Here is a 27,944-nt window from a genome sequence, read left to right on the forward strand (position 1 = left end):
GCATGGGGATGACCCAGAGAGATGTTATGGGGAGGCAGGTGGGAGGGGGGTTCATGTTTGGGAACGCATGTAAGAATTAAAGATTTTAAAATTTAAAAAATGAAAAACTAAAAATAAATAAATAAATAAATAAATCCAAAAAAAAAAAAAAACTTGTACGTACAGAAGAACTATATGTCAGTTCAATCCATTAAGATCAGTTATTTTCCTAACGAGTTTGTTGTAATATTTTGTGTTCTCCAGGATGAAAGTGTACCTCCCGTTTCCTTTTGGAGGATTCTGAAGCTGAATATAACTGAATGGCCTTATTTTGTGGTTGGTGTATTTTGCGCCATTATAAATGGAGCTCTGCAACCAGCATTGTCAGTCATACTTTCAAGGATGATAGGAGTAAGTGTTTTTGTTCATTTTGGGGACTTACCTGTGAGTCCTGACTAAAGAATGAATTGAAATGTTTGTATTTGAAAATTTATATAAAAGCCACAAAAGCATACATTGCACCTTCATGAAACAGCTTGAAGATGTAGAGGTTTTATTTGTGATAGGAAAACTGATTCAAAACTTCCTTTGTCGTGGCACTTGGTTTCTACCCTAGGGCCCTGGGAATGAGATCCTGGAAAACAGTCCATGAAACTGACTAGGCGACTGTCCCCTACCTGCCATCGCTGGACTCTGAGTCAGGCACAGGAACAGTTCTGTGACTGGTATACAGAGAGGCTTCCTCACGTGTTCATCACACCAGCTCAAGGGAGAGCCTCTCTCTGACTTGTGTGCTTGTCAGGACGTGATGAGCACTTGGCCTCTGTGGGATGTCCGCCCCACGTATTAAGAGGAAAACAAATGGGACGGCTTGAAAAGATGCAGGTTGACAGATACTGGTCGCACCTGCTTTTCATGATGTCATTTTCAACCATAAAGTTACAATCGCAAAGTCAGATTTTGGCCCAGTGTGAAGGAGGATGGTTTCTTTCCCTGTGAAGTGGTTGTTCTCTGCCTGCTTTTTGAGCCCAAGGCATCCTGTTTAGCTCTTTTAACCAAGGTCTCCGAGTGTGGTTCCGGGTGAGCTGGCTCTAGTTGCCCACTGTCTAACAGGCCACCCTACAAAGAAGACTGGCTAAAGAAGCAGCCTTTCTTCAGAGAGACCTGGGCTGAATATATGAGCTCACCTCCTGGGCTCACCAAAACCGCATCAGCAGATGTGTCTCCAGACACCTGGGGACAGTTGGAAATGTCCCGTGTGAAACAACAGACTGCCATGCAGTGTAGTTTCCATCACAGGAATAGGAGAGTATCTGTCCCCAGTTCTGCGGTAGTGGGTTTGGTGCTGACCTGAAGCACCCATTGGTTCAAGAAGGAGTATGAGCGGAGAAAGAGTTGGATGGATTAGTGAATGAATGACAGGCCCTGGCCCCCAGGGAAGGCACGGTGCTGCCCCATTTAAGTCTGGCCTTAGGGAAGCCTGCCTGAGCTCCACACGCTAAGGCCCTCTTGACCCCAAATACTATAACTCGATGTAACATGGGTCAGACTTTGAATGATTTCTTCAGTGGTACTGAAACCCTTAAATATTTTCTTTTGCCAGATCTTCACCAGAGATGACGATGACGAAACCAAACGACAGAAAAGTAACTTATTTTCACTGTTGTTTCTAATCCTTGGAATTATTTCTTTTATTACATTTTTCCTTCAGGTAAGTGTCTACATTTTCACTTTTTTTTTTCCATTTGGAGAAATGTATCATTACCCAACTGGTGGAATTTATTAAACATCTGTGTGATTTGCTGTTGAGCAGAGTCGCTCTCTTAGTCACTGGGCTCTTAGCAGTCAGTTTCCTTGACTTAAATCAAAGATGTTTGCTTCCTCTGGCTTCCTCTTACACCCCAAGGGAAGGAACCCTTGCTTCCTTCCTTCTCCCCACCTTCTCCCCTGACTTGAAATGTTCATGAAGTCAGAGGGAATGGAGAGTATCTGATCTAATACAATGATTGGAAGTAAAAGCAGGGGTCTTAGAAATGGAATCTAGGGGAGCTGTGGACACATGTTTGGGTATATAAGTACTGCCATCCAGTTCTGACACTCAAGTATCTTCCAGTGTTCTAAAAGCAAGAACAAACCTTAGAGCCCCACAAGCCAGTCATGCTGATTTCAGAAATATTTGAAGAGTTTGTCATTCTTTTCCTGAAGAAGAAGGAACCTTTCTGATGATGGGAGAATGTCAGTCTTCAAACAAAAACTGTAGTAAGCATATGTAAAGTATCAGATTTTACAGATTGCAGATCATTTGGCTGAAATGAAATTGCCAGGAGTTTAAGCACTCTAGAAGCTCTGCATGGTAAGGCAGTATGGGCTTTGGTGTTAGGTGTAGGGTCAGGTATGAGTTGCACCAGTTCCTAATTTGTGTCCTTGGGCAAGTAAATAACTTAAACTGTGTAAGCCTCAATTCCCTCATCTGTTAAAATGGGGATAATGGTAGCTGATTCTTGATGATGAAAAGAGGTAAGGTCATAATTGTGTGTGAGATGATTATAAACATAATCACTTACTAAATGAATGAGTGGTTGCTGCTGCTGATACTAAGTTGCTTCAGTCCTTTCTGATTCTGTGCGACCCCATAGATGGCAGCCCACCAGGCTCCTCTGTCCCTGGGATTCTCCAGGCAAGAATAATGGAGTGGGTTGCCACTTCCTTCTCCAGAATGAGTGGTTAGTCACATGTAATTTTTTAAGATAGAACTCTCAATAGATCTCTTTATTTTGCATGATGTGAGCATGTTTATATATTTTGAATAGACAGGACAGTTTTCTGGACATGATAGGAGATCCCAACCCCTGGACTCTTGTTAGTGAATCCTTCAAGTGTCTTTGGGGAATCTGATCGTACTAGAATAAATGTGACACTCTAACTTGTATACAAGATTGTCATACCAAGTATTAATGCCAGAGAAGTTAGGAAAATGTAGAGGATGCTGAGGGTGCAATTGGTTAAGGAGTTTGGAGTGGGATAGGATTTGAGCTGGAAATCTGAACTGGTGACACAAAGGCAGTGAAGGCGGTACCTTTGTCACACAGTGATACCCAGGGAGAGTGGAGCCTGGCTTGCCTGGCAAACCGAGGTGAGAACTAAGCCTGTGAATTCTAGGATCTTGGAAGTGCAGAGGTGGCACTGTGCCAACAATGGGATTAGAACATGGTGTTAGATGGTGTTAGCCCCTCATTTAGAAAAGCAAGGAAGGAGCTCACTGGGGGATTACAGCCCAGGCTCTGGGTGCTCATTCTGGTCAAGATTCTCTTAGATGCACATCAGATTCCAGCTCTAAGATTCCACCTTAGAACTGTAGCCTCTGGCCACTTCCCAGCCTCGCTCGACCTCCATTTCTTCTGTAAAGTGGTAATTATAGGCTTGTCCTGAGGACTTGTAGAGATAATGTTCCTGACATACTTATCATTGGCTAGTTCTCAACCAAATGACAGGAGTAGTATTCTCATAGTGAGCAGGATAGTTCAGGTTTCATTCAGTTTAAAGCAGAAACCTTCATCTGGTCATTTCCTAGTAAAGTTAATCATCTTGGTAATGGAGGGCTTCAGCTCAGTTAATCCAGGGTCTCTTTCTCTCCCGCTTGTCCCTGGCTTGGTGTGTCTTAGCAGAGAGTATACGCAGCATTGCAGCACTGGGTGGGGGGCGCTGGTCTGTGCACCTCCCCTGCCCCTGACTTCACACTGGTGACCAGAGGGGCTGGTGGCCTGCAGTTACACGGTCCAGCCTGGCTGTTCCCCTTGATCAGGACCACGCGGAAGAGTTCGCTTTCTCTCTACTTGGGCTCTTTGCCCGTGTTTCTTCTCTCTCTCTCTCTCTCTCTCGATGTCTAGCCTGCCCCCTGCGAGTGTGGAGGAGCTGTGGTTGCCTTCCATCGTGTCTCAGATGCGGCAGGAGACTCTGGGCTCTTACTAGGGCTTTCCTTCCTCCAATGCACCATCCAGCCAGTTCCACTCTGCTCTCCCTGGGCCATTGTGTGGCAGCCTCCATCTGTGAACCTCCCCTTCCCGGAGCTCCAGAGAGAAAGTGGCGCAGTGCCTCAGTCTGGCCCTATATATCCCCAGGCTCCGGGACAAGGGTCTGTCCTCCTTCCTCCCCAGATGTGGCCCAACATGGCCACACAATCACATCTTACTCTCTTCTCTCCTCCCAGGCATAAGTCATATCATTCAGGAAAGCGGGAGATCAGTGCAGAAAACTCTGTCTCCAGTAAGCCTTCATTTCCAGCCTATTTCTCTCCTAGACTTTGGCTTTTCTTTTAACTTGGAAACAAAGCATTTGACATCTTTGTCTGCATCTTTTATGGCTGGAGGGGCTGCAGATTCCTGTTTTTCCAGGTTGCACCTCAGGTCTGGTGTAGTTGTGACCAGTGCCCGCCCCTACCACCTCCCCAATTCACTCTCAAAAACTTCCTGCTTGGGATGATTCATAATATAAACTCCTAGGTTAGAGTGAATTCCCTTGCCTTGGGAACAACTCCCCAGCTTCCTCAGTGGCAGACCCTGGTTGCTAAGAGAGAGAAGCCGGAGTGGGAAGGGAGACAGAGGAACCACTTCCTTGTAGATCCGAGATGGGCCCGCCGGCTGGTTGGGGAGCTGCTGCTGCTAAGTCACTTCAGGCGTGTCCGACTCTGTGTGACCCCATAGACGGCAGCCCACCAGGCTTCCCCGTCCCTGGAATGCTCCAGGCAAGAATACCGGAGTGGGTTGCCATTTCCTTCTCCAATGCATGAAAGTAAAGAGTGAAAGTGAAGTCGCTCAGTCGTGTCTGACTCTTAGCGACCGTGGACTGCAGCCTACCAGGCTCCTCTGTCCATGGGATTTTCCAGGCAAGAGTACTGGAGTGGGGTGCCACTGCAGCAGTGTCGATTTCAAAACCAGATCCTCCCAACTCTGCCAGTGGCGCGCCACGCTCGTGGTCGCTGTTTGAGAAGCAGAGCCGCCAAGCCTTGAAACCGGGCTTTCCGGCTTTGTGTCCTGCCCCGGCGCTGACCCCACGTCCCTTTCCCTGGTGTCGGCGGCGGCCGGGCCTCTGACCAGCCTTCTCCCTGTGGCGTGTCCCTCTCCACAGGGCTTCACGTTCGGCAAAGCAGGCGAGATCCTCACCAGGCGGCTGCGGTACCTGGTTTTCAGGTCGATGCTGAGACAGGTAGGCCTGCCGGGGATGGCGCCCGGGGTGTGCACTGTGCCCTGTGGGGAGGCGGCGGGATTGCTGTCGGTGCCGCAGAGTGAGCTCGGGGTGCTCCGCCGGGGATGGGCTCGGGACCAGGGTCCCCGCGAGCCAGATGGCGTCTCCCAGGCAGGCTCCCCTCCGCCCTCCGCCTCAGCAGCTGTAGGCGGAGGAGATGGAAGCGATCTTCCGCGCCCCCACATCCCTCTCCTCTCTTTCTTTCCTTCTCTCCGCGGGAGACCCGTGATGCTCATGTTTATTCCTGCCAAGAAGTGCCCTCTGAGCCCTTTCTTTCCACAGATCAAAAGTCAGCCCGTGGCCCACTTGGTGCTGCTTGGTTTCTGTGCTGGGGCTTGACTGATAGGCTCGTTCAAGCTGCACTGTTCCTAGCAGATAGTGACTTAGGTCCCCCCCACTGGGCACCCTCCAGGCCCTGACAGCACATGGATGTGAATGTTTGCTTAGGGGAAGGGGGAGGGGGGGTCCTAGACATGTCACTCAAAGCAGATCAGTGCAAAGGGGAAGGTGTCCTTAACAATCACGCACATTTTGCCTGTGACTTTGTAACTTTCCATTTAAAAATCACTGATACAGTGATACTTCAGAAGAATGCCTCAGATATGGGGGAGGGGCGGGGGGCGGGGTTTGAATCCTGGCTCATAAGCATGGTGACCCCTGGCCGCTTAAAAACGAGACGTGTTTATGGGGATTGCTGGCTCAGGACTGACAGAGCCAGGACCAAGTCCAGTGAGTGAGAGAGCACTGTTTGGTGTAGGGCCTCTTGTCAGGATTTTCAGTCAGACAGTATTTATAAAGATCCGAATTAGACTCAGGGCCTGGGCCCAGGGCTAAATGCCCCATTCCCCGGCCAGGCCGTAGGCCAACTCCTAGGCCCCTTATACTTTGGATTTGAGCTGAGGATTTATGTCATACCCTCTCCACCAATTATTCAGTCTAGCTATCATGCATTAAGTGCCTTCTGCTTACAAGGTGTAATACTAGGTATTGTAAGGTCTTCAGGTCAGAGTGGTGCCTGTATATGTGGCAGTTATGTTCCAATGGGGGAAACACTTAAGCACTTAACAATTTTTAAAAAGCAAATGGATATGTACTATAATAAATTATAATGCATTATAATTAGTTTTTTCTTAAATATTTGATAAATGCTGCTTTAACTGCAAATCACAGTTGAGATAACTTCTTAGGGCCTTAGTTATTTTTGTAACAGACACAAACTGAGACTTCAAACTCACAGTATTTTTAATATTTTTGTATTTAAAAGTGTAAGTGGTTTTATAAAGAAAATCCTATTTTATGTTGAATGTTAAACTTTAATCTAGATTTCTTTGGTTGATTTGGATTTTTTTAAACCCAATTCATTTATTCGGCCATAAACCATAGTCAGCTGTTTATTTGACTTCTCTATTTGAATGTCTATTAAGAATTTCATATGTGGAATTTAGAAAGATGGTAATGATAACCCTGTATGTGAGACAGCAAGAGAGACACATATGTGTAGAACAGTCTTTTGGACTCTGTGGGAGAGGGAGAGGGTGGGATGTTTTGGGAGAATGGCATTGAAACGTGTAATATCATATATGAAACAAATTGCCAGTCCAGGTTTGATGTAGGATACAGGATGCTTGGGGCTGGTGCACTGGGACGACCCAGAGGGATGGTACGGGGAGGGAAGTTCAGGATGGGGAACACGTGTACACCTGTAGTGGAGTCATGTTGATGTATGGCAAAACCAATACAATATTGTAAAGTAATTAGCCTCCAATTAAAATAACTAAATTTAAATAAAAAAAAAAAAAGAATTCCATACCAAACTGAGCTTTGGACACCCCTCCCACCCTTCACCAAAGGGCTTACTCCTTACCTAGACCTCCCCAATATCAGTAAATGGCCCCTCCATTCTGCCAGTTGCTCAGGTTAAAGTCCTAGGAGTTGTCCTTGTCTCCTCTTCTCTGTCCGATATTACAACAGCCTCCTAACCCGTCTCACTGCCTCAATCCTTATCCTAGTCCACTAGGTTCATTGCCCAAGAACCAGAATCATTCTTCCAAGATAAAAGTTAAATCACATCCCTCTGTTTAAAAGCTGCTGAAAGCTGCCCAAATCTCTCAGAGTAAAATCTGGGATCTTTTTTTTTTTGTCCACATGATGCAGCTTGTGGGATCTTAGTTCCCTGACCAGGGATTGAACCCAGGCCCTTAGCAGTGAGAGCATGGAGTCCTAGCCACTGGACCACCAGGGAATTCCCCAAATCTGGAATCTTTGCATTTGCTAATAAAGTCATAAACCCTGTGTCCCCACTACCTCCCCAGACCTCATCTCCTAGAGCTTCACCTCATTCCCCATACACAGTCTACTCTACACATTGGCTGACGTAAGTGGATATGGGGGTAGGGAAGAGGGAGAGCCCAGTGAGAATGGATGTCTGTCCCGAGGAAGAGGCAGCTTCTGTACGTTTACATAGAGGTGCTTTTAAGACTGGTGACCACCTTTACGCTTTCTTGCTTGTATGTGAGCGGATCAGAAATGCCTCTGCCTCGGGGCGCTTGCACGTGCTGTTCCTTCCTTGTCCAGATACTCTCACCTCTCTGTACTCAGGTCTCTGCTCAAAGGTCACCTGAGCAAGGCCTTCTCTCTCACCTCCCCAATCTATAAAATGGTGCCTCCCCCAACTTATTTTCCCTTCTTACCCCATTCTGTTTTTCTTCCTTGCATTTATTACCCCTATGGTGTATATTACTTTGTGGCTTCTGTCCCCGGAATCTGGGCTTCATGAAAGCAGCAACTCTGTCATTTTTGTTCAGTGTTGAATAGGTTCAACACGTAGCAATTATGTTTGGAACAGAGTAGGCACTCAAAATTTTTTTGAGAGATGATCTCTTTATGACTTTATTAAGTCCCTTTCTTATCTATTCAGTGTCAAATCCTAAGTGTTTAATGTAGGAGAATAAGGGCACCCTGTCAGTGCTCTTGAGCTGAAGGTCTCATGCGTCAGGCTTTAAGATAATGAAATGAGTTTCTTTGCCACAGGATGTGAGCTGGTTCGATGACCCTAAAAACACCACGGGAGCACTGACGACCAGGCTTGCCAATGATGCCGCTCAAGTTAAAGGGGTATGACAGCCTCCTTTCTGCTGATTGTCCTAATGGGCCATTTAGAATTTGAGCATGAAACTAATTCTCTCCCTACAGTTAATTCTCATCATCATTTAGAAAATGTCAAACCTTTAACCTATGCAATATATCATGTGCCTTACAGAAAAAATATTATCTATTTAAATATCACATGCTGTATCACTATAACAGTGATAACTTTTGAGCTTTGTTTGTTATTTTTCATCTTATTCATGCTATTATCTAAATACATGTAGAAGGATAATTATTTAAAAAGGAAGTGTTTATCAGTGTATCATGCAAGGCAAGTCTTTTTTTTTTTTTAATCTTTTCAGTCTGTTTTAATGCTTTGCTAATCCCCCCAAAATTGTAATTGCTACTGAAAAAAAGTGTGTGTAGCTGCTGTAAGAAAGTTTAGGGGCACTGAATTCAGAAGGGAGGGAAGAAAATCTAGACAAAGGTTGAAAGAAATGAAAAGAGTATGAAAAAATTAAAATAAGAGTAAAAGGAACAATTCTGTCAGACTATAAAACTTAAATTCTGCTGCTACATGAATGTCTTTAATTAATACAACTGGAAACTGTTAAACCAGCAGGTTTTGATTGGTGGATAAAGTGACAGTCTCTTCTTTAACTGCACCATGTGTGCAGCCGAGTTGCTTCAGTCGTGTCTGAGTCTTCACGACCCAATGGACTGTGGCCCGCCAGGCTCCTCTGTCCATGAGGATTCTCCAGGCAAGAACACTGGAGCGGGTTTCCGTGCCCTCCTCCGGGGATCTTCCTGACCCAGGGCCTGAACCCACGTCTGTTATGTCTCCTGCAGTGGCAGGCAGGTTCTGCACCACTAGTGCCACCTGGTCTGTTTATGACAAAAATCCACAGGATAATGTGGAATTTGGGCGGGGGGAGCATGTGATCTCCTCCACGTCTTTACCTCCCTTGAACTGTATCAATCTTTAGCTTTTAATCTTTCTGTAAGAGTACTATGATTACATTTCTTCTAACTAATACATGGGGCTTCTGTAAGGATAAATTCAGTTATGAATGTGGAAGCACATACAGAGTTATAAAATCACAATAAAATCTTAGGCATTGTTATTTTAATACAGATCTCTTTGCTTAAAGCAAACACATCAAGAGAGATTGAGGTTTAGGTCAAACTGTACAGAATCTAATAGAACAGAATGTAAACATCACTTGAAATAACTTTGAACTTCCTCAACAGACAATAATGTTGCCCTTATGAAGTCCTCACAGGATGTCAGATTGTCGTAAGTGCTATGGGAAAAATGGCTGCAGGATACGCTGTTAGGGCATGGTGGGGAAGGAGGGCCTCAGTCTCAGTGGTATGGTGACGTACTCAAGAGGCATGAAGGAAGGAAAGATGCCAGCCCTGTGGATGTCTAGAAAGGCATGTTCTCTAACAGAAGGATCAGCAAGTGCAAAGTTCCTGAGGCTCCTGGAGCCTGTATTTCCACTGCTGCTGCTACTGATGCTAAGTCGCTTCAGTCGTGTCCAACTCTATGCGACCCCATAGACGGCAGCCCACCAGGCTCCCCAATCCCTGGGATTCTCCAGGCAAGAACACTGGAGTGGGTTGCCATTTCCTTCTCCAGTGCATAAAAGTGAAAAGTGAAAGGGAAGTCGCTCAGTCGTGTCCAACTCTTCACGACCCCATGGACTGCAGCCTACCAGGCTCCTCCATCCATGAGATTTTCCAGGCAAGAGTACTGGAGTGGGGTGCCATTGCCTTCTCCTTCATTTCCACAACTGGTCCTAAAACCACATGGGAGATAGTATAGCTGGGAATAAAAGGAGTGAAAGGAAATGTCGTAAGTTGAGATCAACAGCATATCTGAAGTTATATGAGAAACCATTGTAGAATTTTGAACAGAGTAGGTACATGATCTGAAATTTTTGAAGACTGCTGTGTGAATAGGCTAAAGGGGCCAGGGAGAAGCAGGGGGATTATTGCAGTAATCCAGGGGGAGGGAAGATAGTGTTTTAGACTAGGATAGTCATAGTGAAAGTGATGACAAAATCAAATTGGATATAGTTTTAAGAAATAGCCAACAGAATTTGTTGAGTGGCTGAATGTGGTTATGAGATATGAGAAAGGAGATTTAAGGATGACTCCAAAATTTTGGATCTGTGCAACTGAAGAAATGGAATTACTTTTTAATGAAACCAGAAACCTGTGAAAAGAGTTGTGTTTGGGACATGGTGCATGGGAGATGCCCACAGTAGATGGGAGATGTCCTGATGGCAAATAGGTTTGCAAGTCTGGAGGTTAGCAGAGACGTCTGTAAATAAACATTAGGAGATTTTTCAGCCCATGGGTGGCTTTTAAAGCCACACGTCAGGAGGAGATAGCCAAGGGAGCATGGGTGGTAGAGAAAATAGCATAGTCTGAGCTCAGCTATGAGGATGACCTAGCAAAGAAGAGCAAGAATTCTTGGCTGTTGAGGGAGATGGGCAGTATACTAGAACAACATAAGAAAGCATTTTAAGGAGAGAGCAAGTCTACGGTCTCAAATCCTGCTGATAAGCATGCAAGACAAGCATACATTGTACAGTGTTGTAGCCACTTGGAAGTGCTTGTGGTTCAAACAAGACCTGTTTCCATGGTGTGACAGGGATGAAAGCCTGGTGGGAATGAATTTAAGACAAAGAGGGAAAGAGGAATAGGACACAGTTGGACTAATCATTATAAGACTTTCTGGTAAGTGGGGCAGGGAAATGGGGTGGTAGGTGGAAGAAGATGTAAAGTATTACTCTATTTTATTCTTAATTTAAGCTAGCATAAGATGATAGCTGATTCACATTGTACAGTAGAAATGAACACAACATTGTAAAGCAGCTATCCTCCAGTAGGAAAAAAAAAAGACTAAAATTTCATAAATGTAAATACCCATAACTTTCAAAATAAAACATAGAATGGCAGTAAATAAATAAATAAATTAGCATGAGGATCTGTCCACAAGCTTGGGGTTCATCCATTGTGCTGGCTCCTTGGAAGGGCAATTCCTGGGGATAATGATCTCTGGGGACAAATTGTGTCCTGAATTTTCCTAAAGCCAGTATTCCCTAGCTAAACTTTGCTTCCATAACTTCAGTGTCTCTTTCACAGAGACATTGCCACGTGTGTTCAGGTACTTCCCACCAACACACACGCCCCACATCCCATCAGGTGTAGAGGACTCACCCTGGAGGAAACCCACTAATTCAGTTCCTGACAGCCTAATGTAGAGCAGATGCTGCCTGGATGCTGTGCTGGCGGTCAGGCCTTCATAAATTCCTCTGGAGTCAAGCTTTCATAAATTCCTCTGGAGTCAGGCCTTTCCTGTCTTTGTAGAACTGTGCTCAGTCCTTCTCCTCTGCAGTGTTGTTGGCGGGGCCCTTGGCCACGTCCAGGAAGACCATTCTGTCTAATTGCCTGTTGGGGTCGGCCATCTAGAGCTTCTCACTTGTTTCCCCAAAGGCGTCCCCAACTCCCACTGTCACGCCCCCAGTAGCAGGAGCCACTCTGAGTCAGAGCTGTTCTCCAGAGGGTAAAGCAGTGGCTGAAAGAGACCAGGGAAGAGGAGGCAAGAAGATAGGGGCGCTTCACCAGAACCAGAAAGCTCAGAATAGCTGTTGTCACAAATTGGCTGAGAGAGGACAGTTGAATCCCCTCCATGCCACCAACTGACCTGCCTATGATGGTGGATATGTGTGTTGCATTTGTGTAAATGTATACACATACATACACACACGGGGCTCCCCAGGTGGCCCAAGTGGCCAAGAATCTGCCTTCTATGGAGGAGATGCAAGAGATACGGGTTCGATCCCTGGATCGGGAAGATCCACTGGAGGAGGAAATGGCAGCCCACTCCAATTTTCTTGCCTGGAAAAGTCCATGGACAGAGGAGTCCGTACAGTCCATGGGGTTGCAGAGAGTTGGACACGACTGAGCATGCTCAAATACAGAATACATACACATATATATATGTATACATCTGTGTACCTATTTTACAGTAGGAAGTAGTATAATTCATATATATATATATAAATATGTTAGGCAAGCAATGCTGTCAAAAATCATTGCCACATAAAACAGGGCAAACTCAAGTCTGTGTGTATGTAGTTAGTGATGATGTTTATCTAGTTTTTTCATATTTAACTTCACCATTAGTGATTTTCTCTGATGTATTGATATTTTTGAGTAAGTAGCTTGCTTACTCCTGCTAATCATAAATCAGAAGAAAACTTATTTTCTTTAAAAACTCTCAATATTTCGCCTATGAAATGGTGGGCTGTTTAATTTTCATCAAAGGGTTAGAATTTTGAGGAAAAAAGCAAATAAGAGCCATATGGAAGTCAAAAGACTTCACTTTCACTTTTGTGCATTGGAGAAGGAAATGGCAACCCACTCCAGTGTTCTTGCCTGGAGAATCCCAGGGACAGGGGAGCCTGGTGGGCTGCCATCTATGGGGTCGCACAGAGTTGGACACGACTGAAGCGACTTAGCAACAGCAGCAGCAGAAGTCAAAAGAAACTGTATATTTTAGAAAAAAGTTTTCTGGAGAAGGGGAATGAGAGAAAGATGAAATGTTCTTAATTTCAAAAAGAGGATCAGGAGATAGGCTTTTTTTTTTTTTCCCTAGTAAACACACATATTTTAAAATTGGGTCTCAAGCAATCTGATGGTGCTCTGAGGAGAAAATAAATAACAAGAGAGGGAGAGACCAGAAAAGGTGGGTAGAAAACTATGCTAGCATAGAGGGGTGGGGAGATTTCGAGGAGAGACTTCGTGAGTTTCAGATATTAGAGCATTTTTGTCCTAACCTTGTTTCGCTCTTGGGCTCTGGCGTTAGAATGTTACCTGCCCTCCTCCTCACTGCTTAAATGAAAAGTTTCTGGCTTCTAGTAATCTATGTTCTCCCTTGGAGTGTTCTAGAGACTCTTTTTCTGTATGAAGAATAGATACTGGGATGGTGACTGTGTCCTTAGAATAAAGAACAGTAACCAGGGCAATGTCACCGGAAGCATTTAATCATACTATGCCAAGGGGCTTACTTCCCCGCCAGCTTAAGGTTCTAGGTTTTTTGGATCATCTTTCATGTACATTAAAGAAGCATCTTTGATCCATTTTACTTATTTCTGTGGCCTTGACTGCCATCCTCAGTGAAACATTTATGTGTATGGAAGCTTAGGTACTGGAGTAATTTGTCTGCTGTGAACTTGGAGGATTTTCTGAGTGCTTCTTACAGTCGGGTGCTGTGGGAAATGAGTTCTGAGTAGGGCTTGTAGATACTAAAAAAGGAACAGTCTCCATCTTGCCTGTGCCACAGACTCTTTTCAGATTATAACCCTTGACTTTGAAATTGAGAATGTGCAAATACAGAGCTGATTTGAAAGGCCACTCCGCTCTGACTTACACCAGATACGGCTAACCCTCTCTTTATATAAGCTCAGTGATGGCATCAGATAAAAATAAATGCTCTGTTACATATGCCGTTTCTTGCAGCCCTGGTGCAGTTCTGTGGTATGGAATTTAATTGTAGAGCTATTGGTAGTTTTTTAATACTGTTTTCCCCTAGTTACTGGTTTGGTGTTTATACCAACATAAGTTTCAAATGATTTCAGAAGATTGACATTGAGGCAGGGGGCTTGGAAAGAATTCTGTCTTAAAACTCAGAGCTGACAGAAGCTTTGGTTATTAATCAGTGTACCTAGTCATTTTGGGATTGGGGAAAATTTGACCAGGGCCCCAGAGGTGGAGAGACCATTCTAGACTGTTCTCCATCATTAATCTTTCCCTGATTATGGCCCCACTCAGGCAGAGGAAATTTGGAGCGTTGATAAGACATGGGCCAGAGCAGGAATTTGGAAAGGCTTGAGGTTGTGGGGCATTTCCAGGGTAAGGGAGAGAAGTGTAGAGTAGTGAAGCGAATTGACTTTGTATTTTGACTTCTGACTTTTCAGTTGGAAATTACTGAAAGCTTCTGACAGTTATGCTTCAGGCTGCTTCTGGCATGTAAACTGAAGGTTCTGATTCCTGCTTAGTATCGTAAATTTAAATTCCATAACATTCAGGTCTGGGTATTTTTTTTTTGAACACAGTCTCTCTAGCTCTAGCTCAGTCGTGTCCAACTCTTTTGAGACCCCATGGACTGCAGCTCACCATGCTCCTCTGTCCATGGGATTCTCCAGGCAAGGATATTGGAGCGGGTTGCCATTTCCTGCTCCAGGGTATCTTCCTGACCCAGGGGTGAAACCTGCGTCTCCTGCATTGGCAGGTGGATTCTTGACCACTGTACCACCTGGGAAGCCCTCTAAACACAATAAGCATCTCAAATAAGCCGCAAAATATTTGGATACCCTCAATGTTCAATATTGGGCTTAAATTATGGGTAGTTATGCATCTAACATTGGAAATTTCCAACAGTCGCAATTGAACATAATTGTCAGGCTATTTTATCTTGCTGATTTGCAGAGCTTGTGTTAGGGATCATGGTGTCATTGTTTAATGAAAAGTTTCGTGGTATTAAAAAATCAAATGATATAGAAATATGTAATTGAACTCTGAATTATTGACCTACTTTCAGTATTTATTCTGAGGTCATGGAAATCCTCATCTGGGAAACCAAATAAAGTTACATGTAAACTTTTACTACTAACTTATTAGCTCATAAATGAGGAGATAAGATTTTCACAAAGCTGAATTTTCACAATTCCTAAGAAAATACATAAGTGTGGACTTTAGAAATGATTGGAAGGTGTCTCTCTAACAGTGTTTTCTGTTCATTTTGCAGGCTGTAGGTTCCAGGCTTGCTGTAATTACCCAGAATATTGCAAATCTTGGCACAGGCATTATCATATCCCTCATCTATGGCTGGCAGTTAACACTTCTCCTGTTAGCAATTGTACCCATCCTTGCAGTAGCAGGAGTTATTGAAATGAAAATGCTGTCTGGACAAGCCCTGAAAGATAAGAAAGAGCTGGAAGGTGCTGGGAAGGTGAGTCAAATGAGATAAAATTTCTGACCTGGGTAGAGTAAAATATTCTAAGCAGTGTTGTTCTGTTAGTCATGGCTACTTTCTATGCTCTGAGGATGGCTTTGGTTTTTGTTTATTTGGCTGTGCTGAGTCTTCGTTGTGGCCTACGAACTTAGTTGCAGCATGTAGGATCTTAATCCCTGGACCAGGGATTGAACCTTGACCCCCAGCATTAGGAGCACAGGGGTCTTAACCACTGGACCACCAGGGAAGTCCCTGAGAATGTTTTTATAACCATTCCTCAAAGCAGTCTTATTTGACACTTACTGAGCAGATTGCAAACTGAAGAAAAGTAGCAAAACCAATTCTTAGACTCACAGACTGATGACTCATTTTGTTGGACTTTTCTAGTTACAATTGCTTTCATATCACTTTTTCTCCTTCCTTCACCTTTCTCCAGAAATCCATTGCTTTATTGAGGAAAGGAGGCCTATTTAATTAGATGTGGGAAGGGGAGTTTTAAAAAACTTGAAAAGTCTTAAAGGTATTCAGTCTAACTGGCTAAAATATTATCACTCTTTCCCCATCATTACACCTCCTCCCTTCATGCTACCTGTGTTTGCCGTCTGTTATTGTTGTTAGTCGCTCAGTCATGTCCGACTGTTTGCAACCCCATGGACTATAGCCTTCGAAGCTCTTCTGTCCATGGGATTTCCCAGGCAAAAATAACTGGAGTGGGTTGTCATTTCGTTCTCCAGGAGGTCTTCCCAACCCAGGGATCAAACCTGCATCTCCTGTTTCCTGTATTGGCAAGCGAATGCTTTACCACTGCCTGAACCACCTGGGAAGCCCCGTTCACCCTTCACCCTAACGCATTTTGCTGGGGATGCAGGAAGCATGTTGCATGCTTGCCTGTTTGTTATTGTTGCTTGATTTGCATTTTGAATCTCCCTTTTTTTTTCCCAAAAAGTTTTACTTTATATTGGAGTATAGTTGATTAACACTGTTGTGTTAGTTTGAGGTGTGTAACAAAGTGATTCAGTTACACATGTCTCTGTTCTTTGTCAACTTCTTTCTTCACTTAGGTTATTACCGAGTTTTGAGTGGAGTTGTTGTTTTGAACAGATGCGTATACGGCAGTTGCTCTGCTCCTCAGGGTGGCCTGTGAGACAGGTTCTTCTATTAGCTCCTTTCGCAGGGGAGGCTGAGGCACAGGCAGGTAATGCCGCAGTGCCTTAGAGCTTATAAGTATCAGAGCCAGGATTCAAACCCAGACAGTCATGCTCCCAAGTTGTACCTCAGTTAAGAAACAGAGAGGTCTTTGACGTATACAGACTAACGTGTAAAATATGTAGCTGGTGGGAAGCTGCTGTTTAACACAGGTAACTCAACTCAGGTAACTGCCTTGTGCTGACCTAGAGGAGTAGATTGGAGGGGAAGTGGGAGGCTCAGAAGGAAGGTGGTATACGTACACTTAGAGCTGATTCATGTTGTTGTACAGAAGAAACAAACACAACATTGTAAAGCAGTTATCCTCCACTAAAGAAAAATAAAACATAGGTCTGCTAATAGTGGAGCATAGTCTAATATCACATGATCTGTGTCATTGCAGAAATAAGCAATCAGAGCCAAGCTCCCTCAGAAGTAGGCCTACCGTCCAGGATAGGATGACATCTACCTGTGGACCCTCCAAGGTCCCTAAGAGTCAAGGCAGTGACCCGGGCAGATCCAGTGGCCTTGGGTCCTTTGTCTCTGGACCAGGCAGCTCACCAATAAGGGTGATGAAACGGGTCCTTTGGTTGGTTATCAGCACTCACGCTTTTTCCGTTGCCTCCCTGCTATCTCCTCTGACTTTCTGGACCCTGTGTCCTTGGGATTCCTTCAGAAAACTTCTTTGGATCAGCTTTAGTGCTTCTTGGTGATTGTCTGGGGGAGAAAGTCCTCATGTGAGGTTTCCCTTTGGTCCTGAAGTCCAGCAGCATGGTGCTGGCCCTCGGACATTGCCTGTGGTCAGGCCCAGGTGACGTTGGCCCCTGGCAGGGAGTCCGTCCTGTGACCAGTCACTCCATTTAACCCTGTCCTTTGTGGGATTTTCCCCTGTGGTGTTGATTCATCTAATGAGAAGATGGAAAAGCGTGCACACGAAGAAAGTGCATTACTGTTTCTGGTGTCATCGTTTACGGAGGTGTTCAAAGTGCCCCAGAGAGGAGGTTCAGGTTGTTTGTAGGAAGAAGACCAGTCGAAAGCTGATTCATTGCAAGCCACAGGTTTTTACATTCGAAGTATTGTGTTAGTTTTAAGAGTCTGGTAATTTGTTGTAGGTGGGGCTGGTGAAGGGGTGCAGATGGAAACAGATATGTTTGAGTATAGCAAGTTTTCTGGATAAAGGTCGGGAGTGAGGTAAATGCTCTAAATCAGTGGTGGTTTGTGAGAGAGATAAAAGCAGGTAGGGGAAGTGATTGCCGCAGCAACAGGTCTATGAAATAGTAAAAGTCAGCTCCCATCTGATCATCATTCTCAGGTTGGCATTTATTGATTGTTTATTATATACCATGCATCATGCTAAGAATGCTACATGTTCTCACTTGATACTCTCTTTTTTTTGTTTGTTTTTAAACTTTTTTTTACTTTACACTACTGTGTTGGTTTTGCCATACATCAACATGAATCCTCCATGGGTGTACATGAGTTCCCCATCCTGAACACCCCTCCAGCCTCTCTCCCCATACCATCTCTCTGGGTCATCCCAGTACACCAGCCCCAAGCATCCTGTATCCTGCATCGAACCTGGACTGGCAATTCATTTCTTACATGATGTTATACATTTTTCAGTGCCATTCTCCCAAATCATCCCACCCTCTCCCTCTCCCACAGAGTCCAAAAGTCTGTTCTATACATCTGTGTCTCTTTTGCTGTCTCACAAACAGGGTTATCGTTACCATCTTTTTAAATTCCATATATATGTGTTAGTATACTGTATTGGTGTTTTTGTTTGTGGCTTACTTCATTCTGTATAATCGGCTCCAGTTTCATCCACCTCATGAGAACTGATTCAAATGTATTCTTTTTAATGGCTAAGTAATACTCCATTGTGTATATGTACCACCGCTTTCTTATGCATTCGTCTGCTGATGGACATCTAGGTTGCTTCCATGTCTTGGCTATTATACACAGTACTGCGATGAACATTGGGGTACACGTGTCTCTTTCAATTCTGGTTTCCTCGGTGTGTATGCCCAGAAGTGGGATTGCTGGGTCATAAGGCAGTTCTATTTCCAGTTTGTTAAGGAATCTCCACACTGTTCTCCATAGTGGCTGTACTAGTTTGCATTCCCACCAACAGTGTAAGAGGGTTCCCTTTTCTCCACACCATCTCCAGCATTTATTGCTTGTAGACTTTTGGATCGCAGCCGTTCTGACTGGTGTGAAATGGTACCTCACTGTGGTTTTGATTTTCATTTCTCTAATAATGAGTGATGTTGAGCATCTTTTCATGTGTTTGTTAGCCATCTGTATGTCTTCTTTGGAGAAATGTCTATTTAGTTCTTTTGCCCATTTTTTTGATTGGGTCATTTATTTTTCTGGAATTGAGCTGCATAAGTTGCTTGTACATTTTTGAGATTAGTTGTTTGTCAGTTGCTTCATTTGCTGTTATTTTCTCCCATCCCGAAGGCTGTCTTTTCACCTTGCTTATAGTTTCCTTTGTTGTGCAGAAGCTTTTAATTTTAATTAGGTCCCATTTGTTTATTTTTGCTTTTATTTCCAGTATTCTGGGAGGTGGGTCATAGAGGATCCTGCTGTGCTGTATGTCAGAGAGTGTTTTTCCTATGTTCTCCTCTAGGAGTTTTATAGTTTCTGATCTTACATTTAGATCTTTAATCCATTTTGAGTTTATTTTTTGTGTATGGTGTTAGAAAGTGTTCTAGTTTCATTCTTTTACAAGTGGTTGACCAGTTTTCCCAGCACCACTTGTTAAAGAGATTGTGTTTAATCCATTGTATATTCTTGTCTCCTTTGTCAAAGATAAGGTGTCCATATGTGTGTGGCTTTATCTCTGGGCTTTCTATTTTGTTCCATTGATCTATATTTCTGTCTTTGAGCCAGCACCATACTGTCTTGATGACTGTGGCTTTGTAGTAGAGCCTGAAGTCAGGCAGGTTGATTCCTCCAGTTCCATTCTTCTTTCTCAAGATTGTTTTGGCTATTCGAGGTTTTTTGTATTTCCATACAAATTGTGAAATTATTTGTTCTAGCTCTGTGAAAAATACAGCTGGTAGCTTGAATTGAATCTATAGATTGCTTTGGGTAGTATACTCATTTTCACTATATTGATTCTTCTGATCCATGAACGTGGTACATTTCTCCATCTATTAGTGTCCTCTTTGATTTCTTTCACCAGTGTTTCATAGTTTTCTATATATAGGTCTTTAGTTTCTTTAGGTAGATATATTCCTAAGTATTTTATTCTTTTGTTGCAATGGTGAATGGAATTGTTTCCTTAATTTCTTTATCTACTTTCTCATTATTAGTGTATAGGAATGCAAAGGATTTCTGTGTGTTGATTTTATATCCTGCAACTTTACTATATTCATTGATTAGCTCTAGTACTTTTCTGGTGGAGTCTTTAGGGTTTTCTATGTAGAGGATCATGTCATCTGCAAACAGTGAGAGTTCTACTTCTTCTTTTCCAATTTGGATTCCATTTATTTCTTTTTCTGCTCTGAATGCTGTGGCCAAAACTTCCAGAACTGTGTTGAATAGTAGTGGTGAAAGTGGGCACCCTTGTCTTGTTCCTGACTTTAGGGGAAATGCTTTCAATTTTTCACCATTGAGGATAATGTTTGCTGTGGGTTTGTCATATATAATTTTATTATGTTGAGGTATGTTCCTTCTATTCCTGCTTTCTGGAGAGTTTTTATCATAAATGGATGTTGAATTTTGTCAAAGGCTTTCTCTGCATCTATTGAGATAATCATATGGCTCTTATTTTTCAATTTGTTAATGTGGTGAATTACATTGATTGATTTGTATATATTGAGGAATCCTTGCATTCTTGGGATAAAGCCCACTTGGTCATGGTGTATGATCTTTTTAATGTGTTGTTGGATTCTGATTGGTAGAATTTTGTTAAGGATTTTTGCATCTATATTCATCAGTGATATTGGCCTGTAGTTTTCTTTTTTTGTGGCATCTTTGTCAGGTTTTGGTATTAGGGTGATGGTGGCCTCATAGAAGGAGTTTGGAAGTTTACCTTCCTCTGCAATTTTCTGGAAGAGTTTGAGGAGGATATGTGTTAGCTCTTCTCGAAATTTTTGGTAGAATTCAGCTGTGAAGCCGTCTGGACATGGGCTTTTGTTTGCTGGAAGATTTCTGATTACAGTTTCAATTTCTGTGCTTGTGATGGGTCTGTTAAAATTTTCTATTTCTTCCTGGTTCAGTTTTGGAAAATTGTACTTTTCTAAGAATTTGTCCATTTCTTCCATGTTGTGCATTTTATTGGCATATAATTGCTGACAGTAGTCTCTTATGATCCTTTGTATTTCTGTGTTGTCTGTTGTGATCTCTCCATTGTCATTTCTAATATTATTGATTTGATTTTTCTCCCTTTGTTTTTTGATGAGTCTGGCTAATGGTTTGTCAATTTTATTTATCCTCTCAAAGAACAAGCTTTAGGCTTTGTTGATTTTTGCTATGGTCTCTTTTGTTTCTTTTGCATTTATTTCTGCCCTAATTGTTAAGATTTCTTTCCTTCTACTAACACTGGGGTTCTCCATTTCTTCCTTTTCTAGTTGCTTTAGGTATAGAGTTAGGTTATTTATTTTACTTTTTTCTTATTTCTTGAGGTATGCCTGTATTGCTGTGAACTTTCCCCTTAGCAATGCTTTTATAGTGTCCCACAGGTTTTGGGTTGTTGTGTTTTCATTTTCTTTCATTTCTATGCATATTTTGATTTCTTTTTTGATTTCTTCTGTGATTTGTTGGTTATTCAGCAGTGTGTTGTTCAGCCTCCATATGTTGGAATTTTTAATAGTTTTTCTCCTGTAATTGAGATCTAATCTTACTGCATTGTGGTCAGAAAATATGCTTGGAATGATTTCAATTTTTTTGAATTTACCAAGGCTAGATTTATGGCCCAGGATGTGATCTATCCTGGAGAAGGTTCCGTGTGCACTTGAGAAAAAGGTGAAATTCATTGTTTTGGGGTGAAATGTCCTATAGATATCAATTAGGTCTGACTGGTCTATTGTATCATTTAAAGTTTGTGTTTCTTTGTTAATTTTCTGTTTAGTTGATCTATCCATAGGTGTGGGTGGAGTAGTAAAGTTTCCCACTATTATTGTGGTATTGTTTATTTCCCCTTTCATACTTGTTAGCATTTGTCTTACATATTGCAGTGCTCCTATGTTGGGTGCATATATATTTACAATTGTTATATCTTCTCCTTGGATTGCTCCTTTGATCATTATGGAGTGGCCTTCTTTGTCTCTTCTCACAGCCTTTGTTTTAAAGTCTATTTTATCTGATATGAGTATTGCTACTCCTGCTTTCTTTTGGTCTCTATTTGTGTGGAATATCTTTTCCAGCCCTTCACTTTCAGTCTGTATGTGTCCCTTGTTCTGAGGTTGGTCTCTTGTAGACAACATATATAGGGGTCTTGTTTTTGTATCCATTCAGGCAGTCTTTGTCTTTTGGTTGGGGCATTCAGCCCATTTACATTTAAGGTAATTATTGATAAGTATGGTCCCATTTCCCTTTACTTTATTGTTTTGGGTTTGGGTTTGTACACCCTTTTTGTGTTTCCTGTCTAGAGAATATCCTTTAGCATTTGTTGGAGAGCTGGTTTGGTGGTGCTGAATTCTCTCAGCTTTTGCTTGTCTGTAAAGCTTTTGATTTCTCCTTCATATTTGAATGAGATCCTTGCTGGGTACAGTAATCTGGGCTGTAGGTTATTTTCTTTCATCACTTTAAGTATGTCTTGCCATTCCCTCCTGGCCTGAAGAGTTTCTATTGAAAGATCATCTGTTATCCTTATGGGAATCCCCTTGTGTGTTATTTGTTATTTTTCCCTTGCTGCTTTTAATATTTGTTCTTTGTGTTTGATCTTTGATCTTTGATTACTATGTGTCTTGGGATGTTTTGCCTTGGGTTTGTCCTGTTTAGGACTCTCTGGGTTTCTTGGACTTGGGTGATTATTTCCTTCCCATTTTAGGGAAGTTTTCAACTGTTATCTCCTCAAGTATTTTCTCATGGTCCTTCTTTTTGTCTTCTTCTTCTGGGACTCCTATAATTCAAATGTTGGAGCATTTCATATTGTCCTCAAGGTCTCTGAGAATGTCCTCATTTCAATTCATTTTTCTTTTTTCCTCTCTGATTCATTTATTTCTACCATTCTATCTTCTACTTCACTAATCCTATCTTCTGCCTCTGTTATTCTACTATTAGTTGCCTCCAGAGGGTTTCTGATCTCATTTATTGCATTATTCATTATATATTGACTCTTTTTTATTTCTTCTAGGTCCTTGTTAAACCTTTCTTGCATCTTCTCAGTCCTTGTCTTCAGGCTATTTATCTGTGATTCCATTTTGATTTCAAGATTTTGGATCATTTTCACTATCATTATTCGGAATTCTTTCTCCAGTAGATTCCCTATCTCTTCCTCTTTTGTTTGGTTTGGTGGGCATTTCTCCTGTTCCTTTACCTGCTGAGTATTCCTCTGTCTCTTCATCTTGGTTATATTTTTGCATTTGGGGTGGCCTTTCTGTATTCTGGGAATTTGTGGAGTTCTCTTTATTATGGAGTTTCCTCGCTGTGGGTGAGGTTGTATCAGTGGCCTGTCAAGGTTTCATCATTAGGGAAGTTTCTGTTGGTGTTCTGGTGGGTGGAGCTGGATTTCTTCTCTCTGGAGTGCAATGAAGTGTCCAGTAATGAATTAAGAGATGTCAATGGTTTTGGAGTAACTTTGTGCTGCCTGTATATTGAAGCTCAGGGCTGTGTTCCTGTGTTGCTGGAGAATTTGTGTGGTATGTCTTGCTCTGGAACTTGTTGGCCCTTGGGTGCTTGGTTTCAGTGTAGGTATGGAGGCATTTGATGAGCTCCTATCGATTAATGTCCCCTGGAGTTAGGAGTTCTCTGATGTTCTCAGGATTTGGACTTAAGCCTCCTGCTTCTGGTGTTCAGTTTTATTTTTACAGTAGTCTCAAGACTTCTCCTTCTATACCACACCATTGATAAAACATCTAGGTTAAAGATGAAAAGTTTCTCTACATTGAGGGACACCCAGAGAGGTTCACAGAGTTGCATGGAGAAGAGAAGAGGGAGGGGGGATTTAGAGGTCACCCAAATGTGATGAGGTGGTATCAAAAGAGGAGAGAGCAAGCTAGCCAGTAATCACTTCCATATGTGTGCTCCACAGTCTGGACCGCTCAGAGATGTTCATGGAGTTATACAGAGAAGAGAAGAGAGAGGAAGGAGACAGAGGTGGCCTGGAGGATAAAAAGGGCAAATGAAAAGGAGAGAGACAGATCCAGCCAGTAATCAGTTCCCTAAGTGTTCTCCACCATCTGGAACACACAGAGATTCACAGAGTTGGGTAGAGAAGAGAAGGGGGAGGGAGGAGACAGAGGCCACCTGGTGGAGAAAAGGGAGAGTCCAAAGGAGGAGAGAGCAGTCAAGCCAGTAATCTCGCTCTCAAAAATCTAGAGTAGAGGTTGGATTTTTTAAAATACAATATTAAACAAAAGAAGAAGAGGGAAAAAACCAAAGTCACAAAAATTATTTTAAAAAATATATATATGAAGTTTGCTTTAAAAATAAGGTCTTTTTTTTTTGAAAAGTAATAGTAGGTTATAAAAATGAAAATTAAAGGAGAAATAGAGGACTTAAAGATTTTTAAAATGTTTAAAAAAAAGAAGAAAAACAAACAAACAAAAAAGAATGATCATAAAAATAGTAAAGATATATCTACGATTTTCTCTGGTGGTATTGTGGGCAGCGTGGGGTCAGTTCATTTTCAGATAGTTCCTTGGTCCGGCTTATATTTCTCAAAATCTATAGGCCCGTTCCTATACCTATAGGTACTAATGACAGGGATTTAATCTATTGAACCTGTCACTTCCAAGGCGGTTCCATCTGTTTTAGCTTCTTCTATTTGCTGGTCTCTTCAGTGTCTGATTTCTGCCCTAACACAAGGAGGGCAGTGGTGGACACAATTTTTTTAGGCTCACCTTGTTCAGTCGTGCTGTGGGGAGGGAGGGACCATTGGGCTCATAATCAGTGGGTTTAAATTATTTATTTATTTATTTATTTTTCCTCCATGTTATGTTTCCCTCTGTGCTTCCAAGGCTCACCACAGACTCGGCAGTGAGAGTGTTTCCTGGTGTTTGGAAACTTCTCTCTTTTTAAGACTCGCTTCCCGGGACAGAGCTCCCTCCCTACCTCTTTTGTCTCTTTTTTTTTGTCTTTTATATTTTTTCCTACCTGTTTTTGAAGGCAATGAGCTGCTTTTCTGGGTGACCAACCTAGATAGTATATTCAAAAGCAGAGACATTACTTTGCCGACTAAGGTCCGTCTAGTCAAGGCTATGGTTTTTCCTGTGGTCATGTATGGATGTGAGAGTTGGACTGTGAAGAAGGCCGAGTGCCAAAGAATTGATGCTTTTGAACTGTGGTGTTGGAGAAGACTCTTGAGAGTCCCTTGGACTGCAAGGAGATCCAGCCAATCCATTCTGAAGGAGGTAACCCTGGGATTTCTTTGGAAGGAATGATGCTAAAGCTGAAACTCCAGTACTCTGGCTGGCTCATGCGAAGAGTTGACTCATTGGAAAAGACTCTGATGCTGGGAGGGATTGGAGGCAGGAGGAGAAGGGGACAACAGAGGATGAGATGGCTGGATGGCATCATGGAGTTGATGGACATGAGTCTGAGTGAACTCTGGGAGTTGGTGATGCACAGGGAGGCCTGGTGTGCTGCAATTCATGGGGTCGTAAAGAGTCAGACATGACTGAGCAACTGAACTGAACTGAACTGAACTGATGTCCTCTGCCGGCATTCAGAAGTTGTTTTGTAGAATTTACTCAGCATTGAAATGTTCCTTTGATGAATTTGTTGGGGAGAAAGTGGTCTCCCTGTCCTATTCCTCCGCCATCTTAAGACCTCCCCACATTTTTCAGACTTGATACTCTCAATAACCCTTTTGAATTACCCTGTTAGATCATAAAACTCAGGGTTCAGAGGAGTCAGGTAACTTGCCAAAAGTCACATAGCAGCACCCTAATTGGTCTGTCCACTTTTTGTATTTGTCTCACAGACACCACAGTCATCTCTTATAAACACAAATAAGATCTTGCTAACCGCCACCCCCCAGTGAATTCTGATCACACTGGGAATAAAATCTGACAGAATGTGATCCACTGGAGAAGGGAATGGCAAACACTTCAGTATACTTGCCTTGAGAACCCCATGAATAGTATGAAAAGGCAAAATGATAGGATACTGAAAAGGAACTCCCCAGGTCAGTAAGTGACCAATATGCTACTAGAGGTCAGTGGAGAAATAACTCCAGAAAGAATGAAGGGATGGAGCCAAAGCAAAAACAATACCCAGCTGTGGATGTGACTGGTGATAGAAGCAAGGTCTAATGCTGTAAAGAGCAATATTGCATATGAACCTGCAATGTTAGGTCCATGAATCAAGGCAAATTGAAAGTGGTCAAACAGGAGATGGCAAGAGTGAATGTCGACATTCTAGGAATTGGCGAACTAAGATGGACTGGAATGGGTGAATTTAACTCAGATGATCATTATATCTACGACTGTGGGCAGGAATCCCTCAGAAGAAATGGAGTAGCCATTATAGTCAACAAAAGAGTCTGAAATGCAGTACTTGGATGCGATCTCAAAAACGACAGAGTGATCTCTGTTCGTTTCCAAGGCAAACCATTCAATATCACGGTAATCCAAGTCTATGCCCCGACCAGTAACACTGAAGAAGCTGAAGTTGAACAGTTCTATGAAGACCTACAAGACCTTTTAGAACTAACACCCAAAAAGATGTCCTTTTCATTATAGGGGACTGGAATGCGAAAGTAGGAAATCAAGAAACACCTGGAGTAATAGGCAAATTTGGCTTTGGAATATGGAATGAAGCAGGGCAAACACTAATAGAGTTTTGCCAAGAAAATGCACTGGTCATAGCAAAAGCCCTCTTCCAACAACACAAACAAGACTCTACATATGGACATAACCAGATGGTTGACACCGAAATCAGATAGATTATATTCTTTGCAGCCAAAGATGGAGAAGCTATATACAGTCAGCAAAAACAAGACCGGAAGCTGACTGTGGCTCAGATCATGAGCTCCTTATTGCCAAATTCACACTGAAAATAAAAGAAAGAGAAAACCACTAGACCATTCAGGTACGACCTAAATCAAATCCTTTATGATTATACAGTGGAAGTGAGAAATAGATTTATGGGATTAGATCTGATAGAGTGCCTGATGAACTATGGACAGAGGTTCATGACATTGTACAGGAGACAGGGATCTAGACCATCCCGAAGAAAAAGAAATGCAAAGAAGCAAAATGGCTGTCCGAGGAGGCCTTACAAGTAGCTGAGAAAAGAAGGGAAGTGAAAAGCAAAGGAGAAAAGGAAAGATGTACCCATTTGAATGCAGAGTTCCAAAGAATAGCAAGGAGAGATAAGAAAGACTTCCTCAGCAATTAATGCAAAGAAATAGAGGAAAACAATAGAATGGGAAAGACTGGAGGTCTCTTCAAGAAAATTAGAGATACCAAGGGAACATTTCATGCAAAGATGGGCTCAATAAAGGACAGAAATGGTAGGGACCAAACAGAAGCATAAGATATTAAGAAGAGGTGGCAAGAAGCACAGAAGAACTGTACAAAACAGATCTTCACAACCAAGATAATCACAATGGTGTGATCACTCGTCTAGAGCCAGACAGCCTGGAATGTGAAGTCAAGTGAGCCTTAGGAATCATCACTACAAACAAGGCTAGTGGAGATGAAGGAATTCCATTTGAGCTATTTCAAATCCTGAAAGATGATGCTGTGAAAGTGCTGCACTCAATATGCCCGCAAATGTGGAAAACTCAGCAGTGGCCACAGGATTGGAAAAGGTCAGTTTTCATTCCAATCCCAAAGAAAGGCAATGCCAAAGAATGCTCAAACTACTGCACAGTTGCACTCATTTCACATGCTAGTAAAGTAATGCTTAAAATTCTCCAAGCCAGCATTCAGCAATACGTGAACTGTGAACTTCCAGATACTCAAGCTGGTTTTAGCAAAGGCAGAGGAACCAGAGATCAAATTGCCAACATCTGATGATCATTCAAAAAGCAAGAGAGTTCCAGGAAAATATCTATTTCTGCTTTACTGATTATGCCAAAGCCTTTGACTGTGTGGATCACAATAAACTGTGGAAAATTCTGAAAGAGATGGGAATACCAGACCACCTGACCTGCCTCTTGAGAAACCTGTATGCAGGTCAGGAAGCAACAGTTAGAACTGGACATGGAACAACAGACTAGTTCCAAATAGGAAAAGGAGTATATCAAGGCTGTATATTGTCACCCTACTTATTTAACTTATACGCAGAGTACATTATGAGA

The 27,944-nt window shown here is 42.6% G+C and overlaps 2 protein-coding genes across 6 annotated transcripts in view; both read left to right on the forward strand.

The window, feature by feature from the left end:
• The window catches only part of LOC101122517 (phosphatidylcholine translocator ABCB4), a 387,444-nt gene that overhangs the window by 237,606 nt on the left and 121,894 nt on the right, over positions 1-27,944 (forward strand).
• Positions 1-27,944, forward strand: part of LOC101121256 (ATP-dependent translocase ABCB1) — a 116,094-nt gene that overhangs the window by 64,865 nt on the left and 23,285 nt on the right. For all 5 annotated transcript variants that reach the window (XR_003589152.3, XM_027968525.3, XM_060414575.1 and 2 more), the window contains 5 exons: positions 244-390; positions 1,583-1,690; positions 5,104-5,181; positions 8,251-8,334; positions 15,131-15,334. Coding sequence is in view for 4 of the 5 variants with exons in the window: in XM_027968525.3 (XP_027824326.2) it covers positions 244-390; positions 1,583-1,690; positions 5,104-5,181; positions 8,251-8,334; positions 15,131-15,334 (621 nt within the window). In the remaining variant the exon portion in view is untranslated. The remainder of the gene's footprint in view (positions 1-243; positions 391-1,582; positions 1,691-5,103; positions 5,182-8,250; positions 8,335-15,130; positions 15,335-27,944) is intronic.

This window comes from Ovis aries, chromosome 4 (assembly GCF_016772045.2).
Source record: "Ovis aries strain OAR_USU_Benz2616 breed Rambouillet chromosome 4, ARS-UI_Ramb_v3.0, whole genome shotgun sequence".
Classification (NCBI taxonomy): Eukaryota; Metazoa; Chordata; class Mammalia; order Artiodactyla; family Bovidae; genus Ovis; species Ovis aries.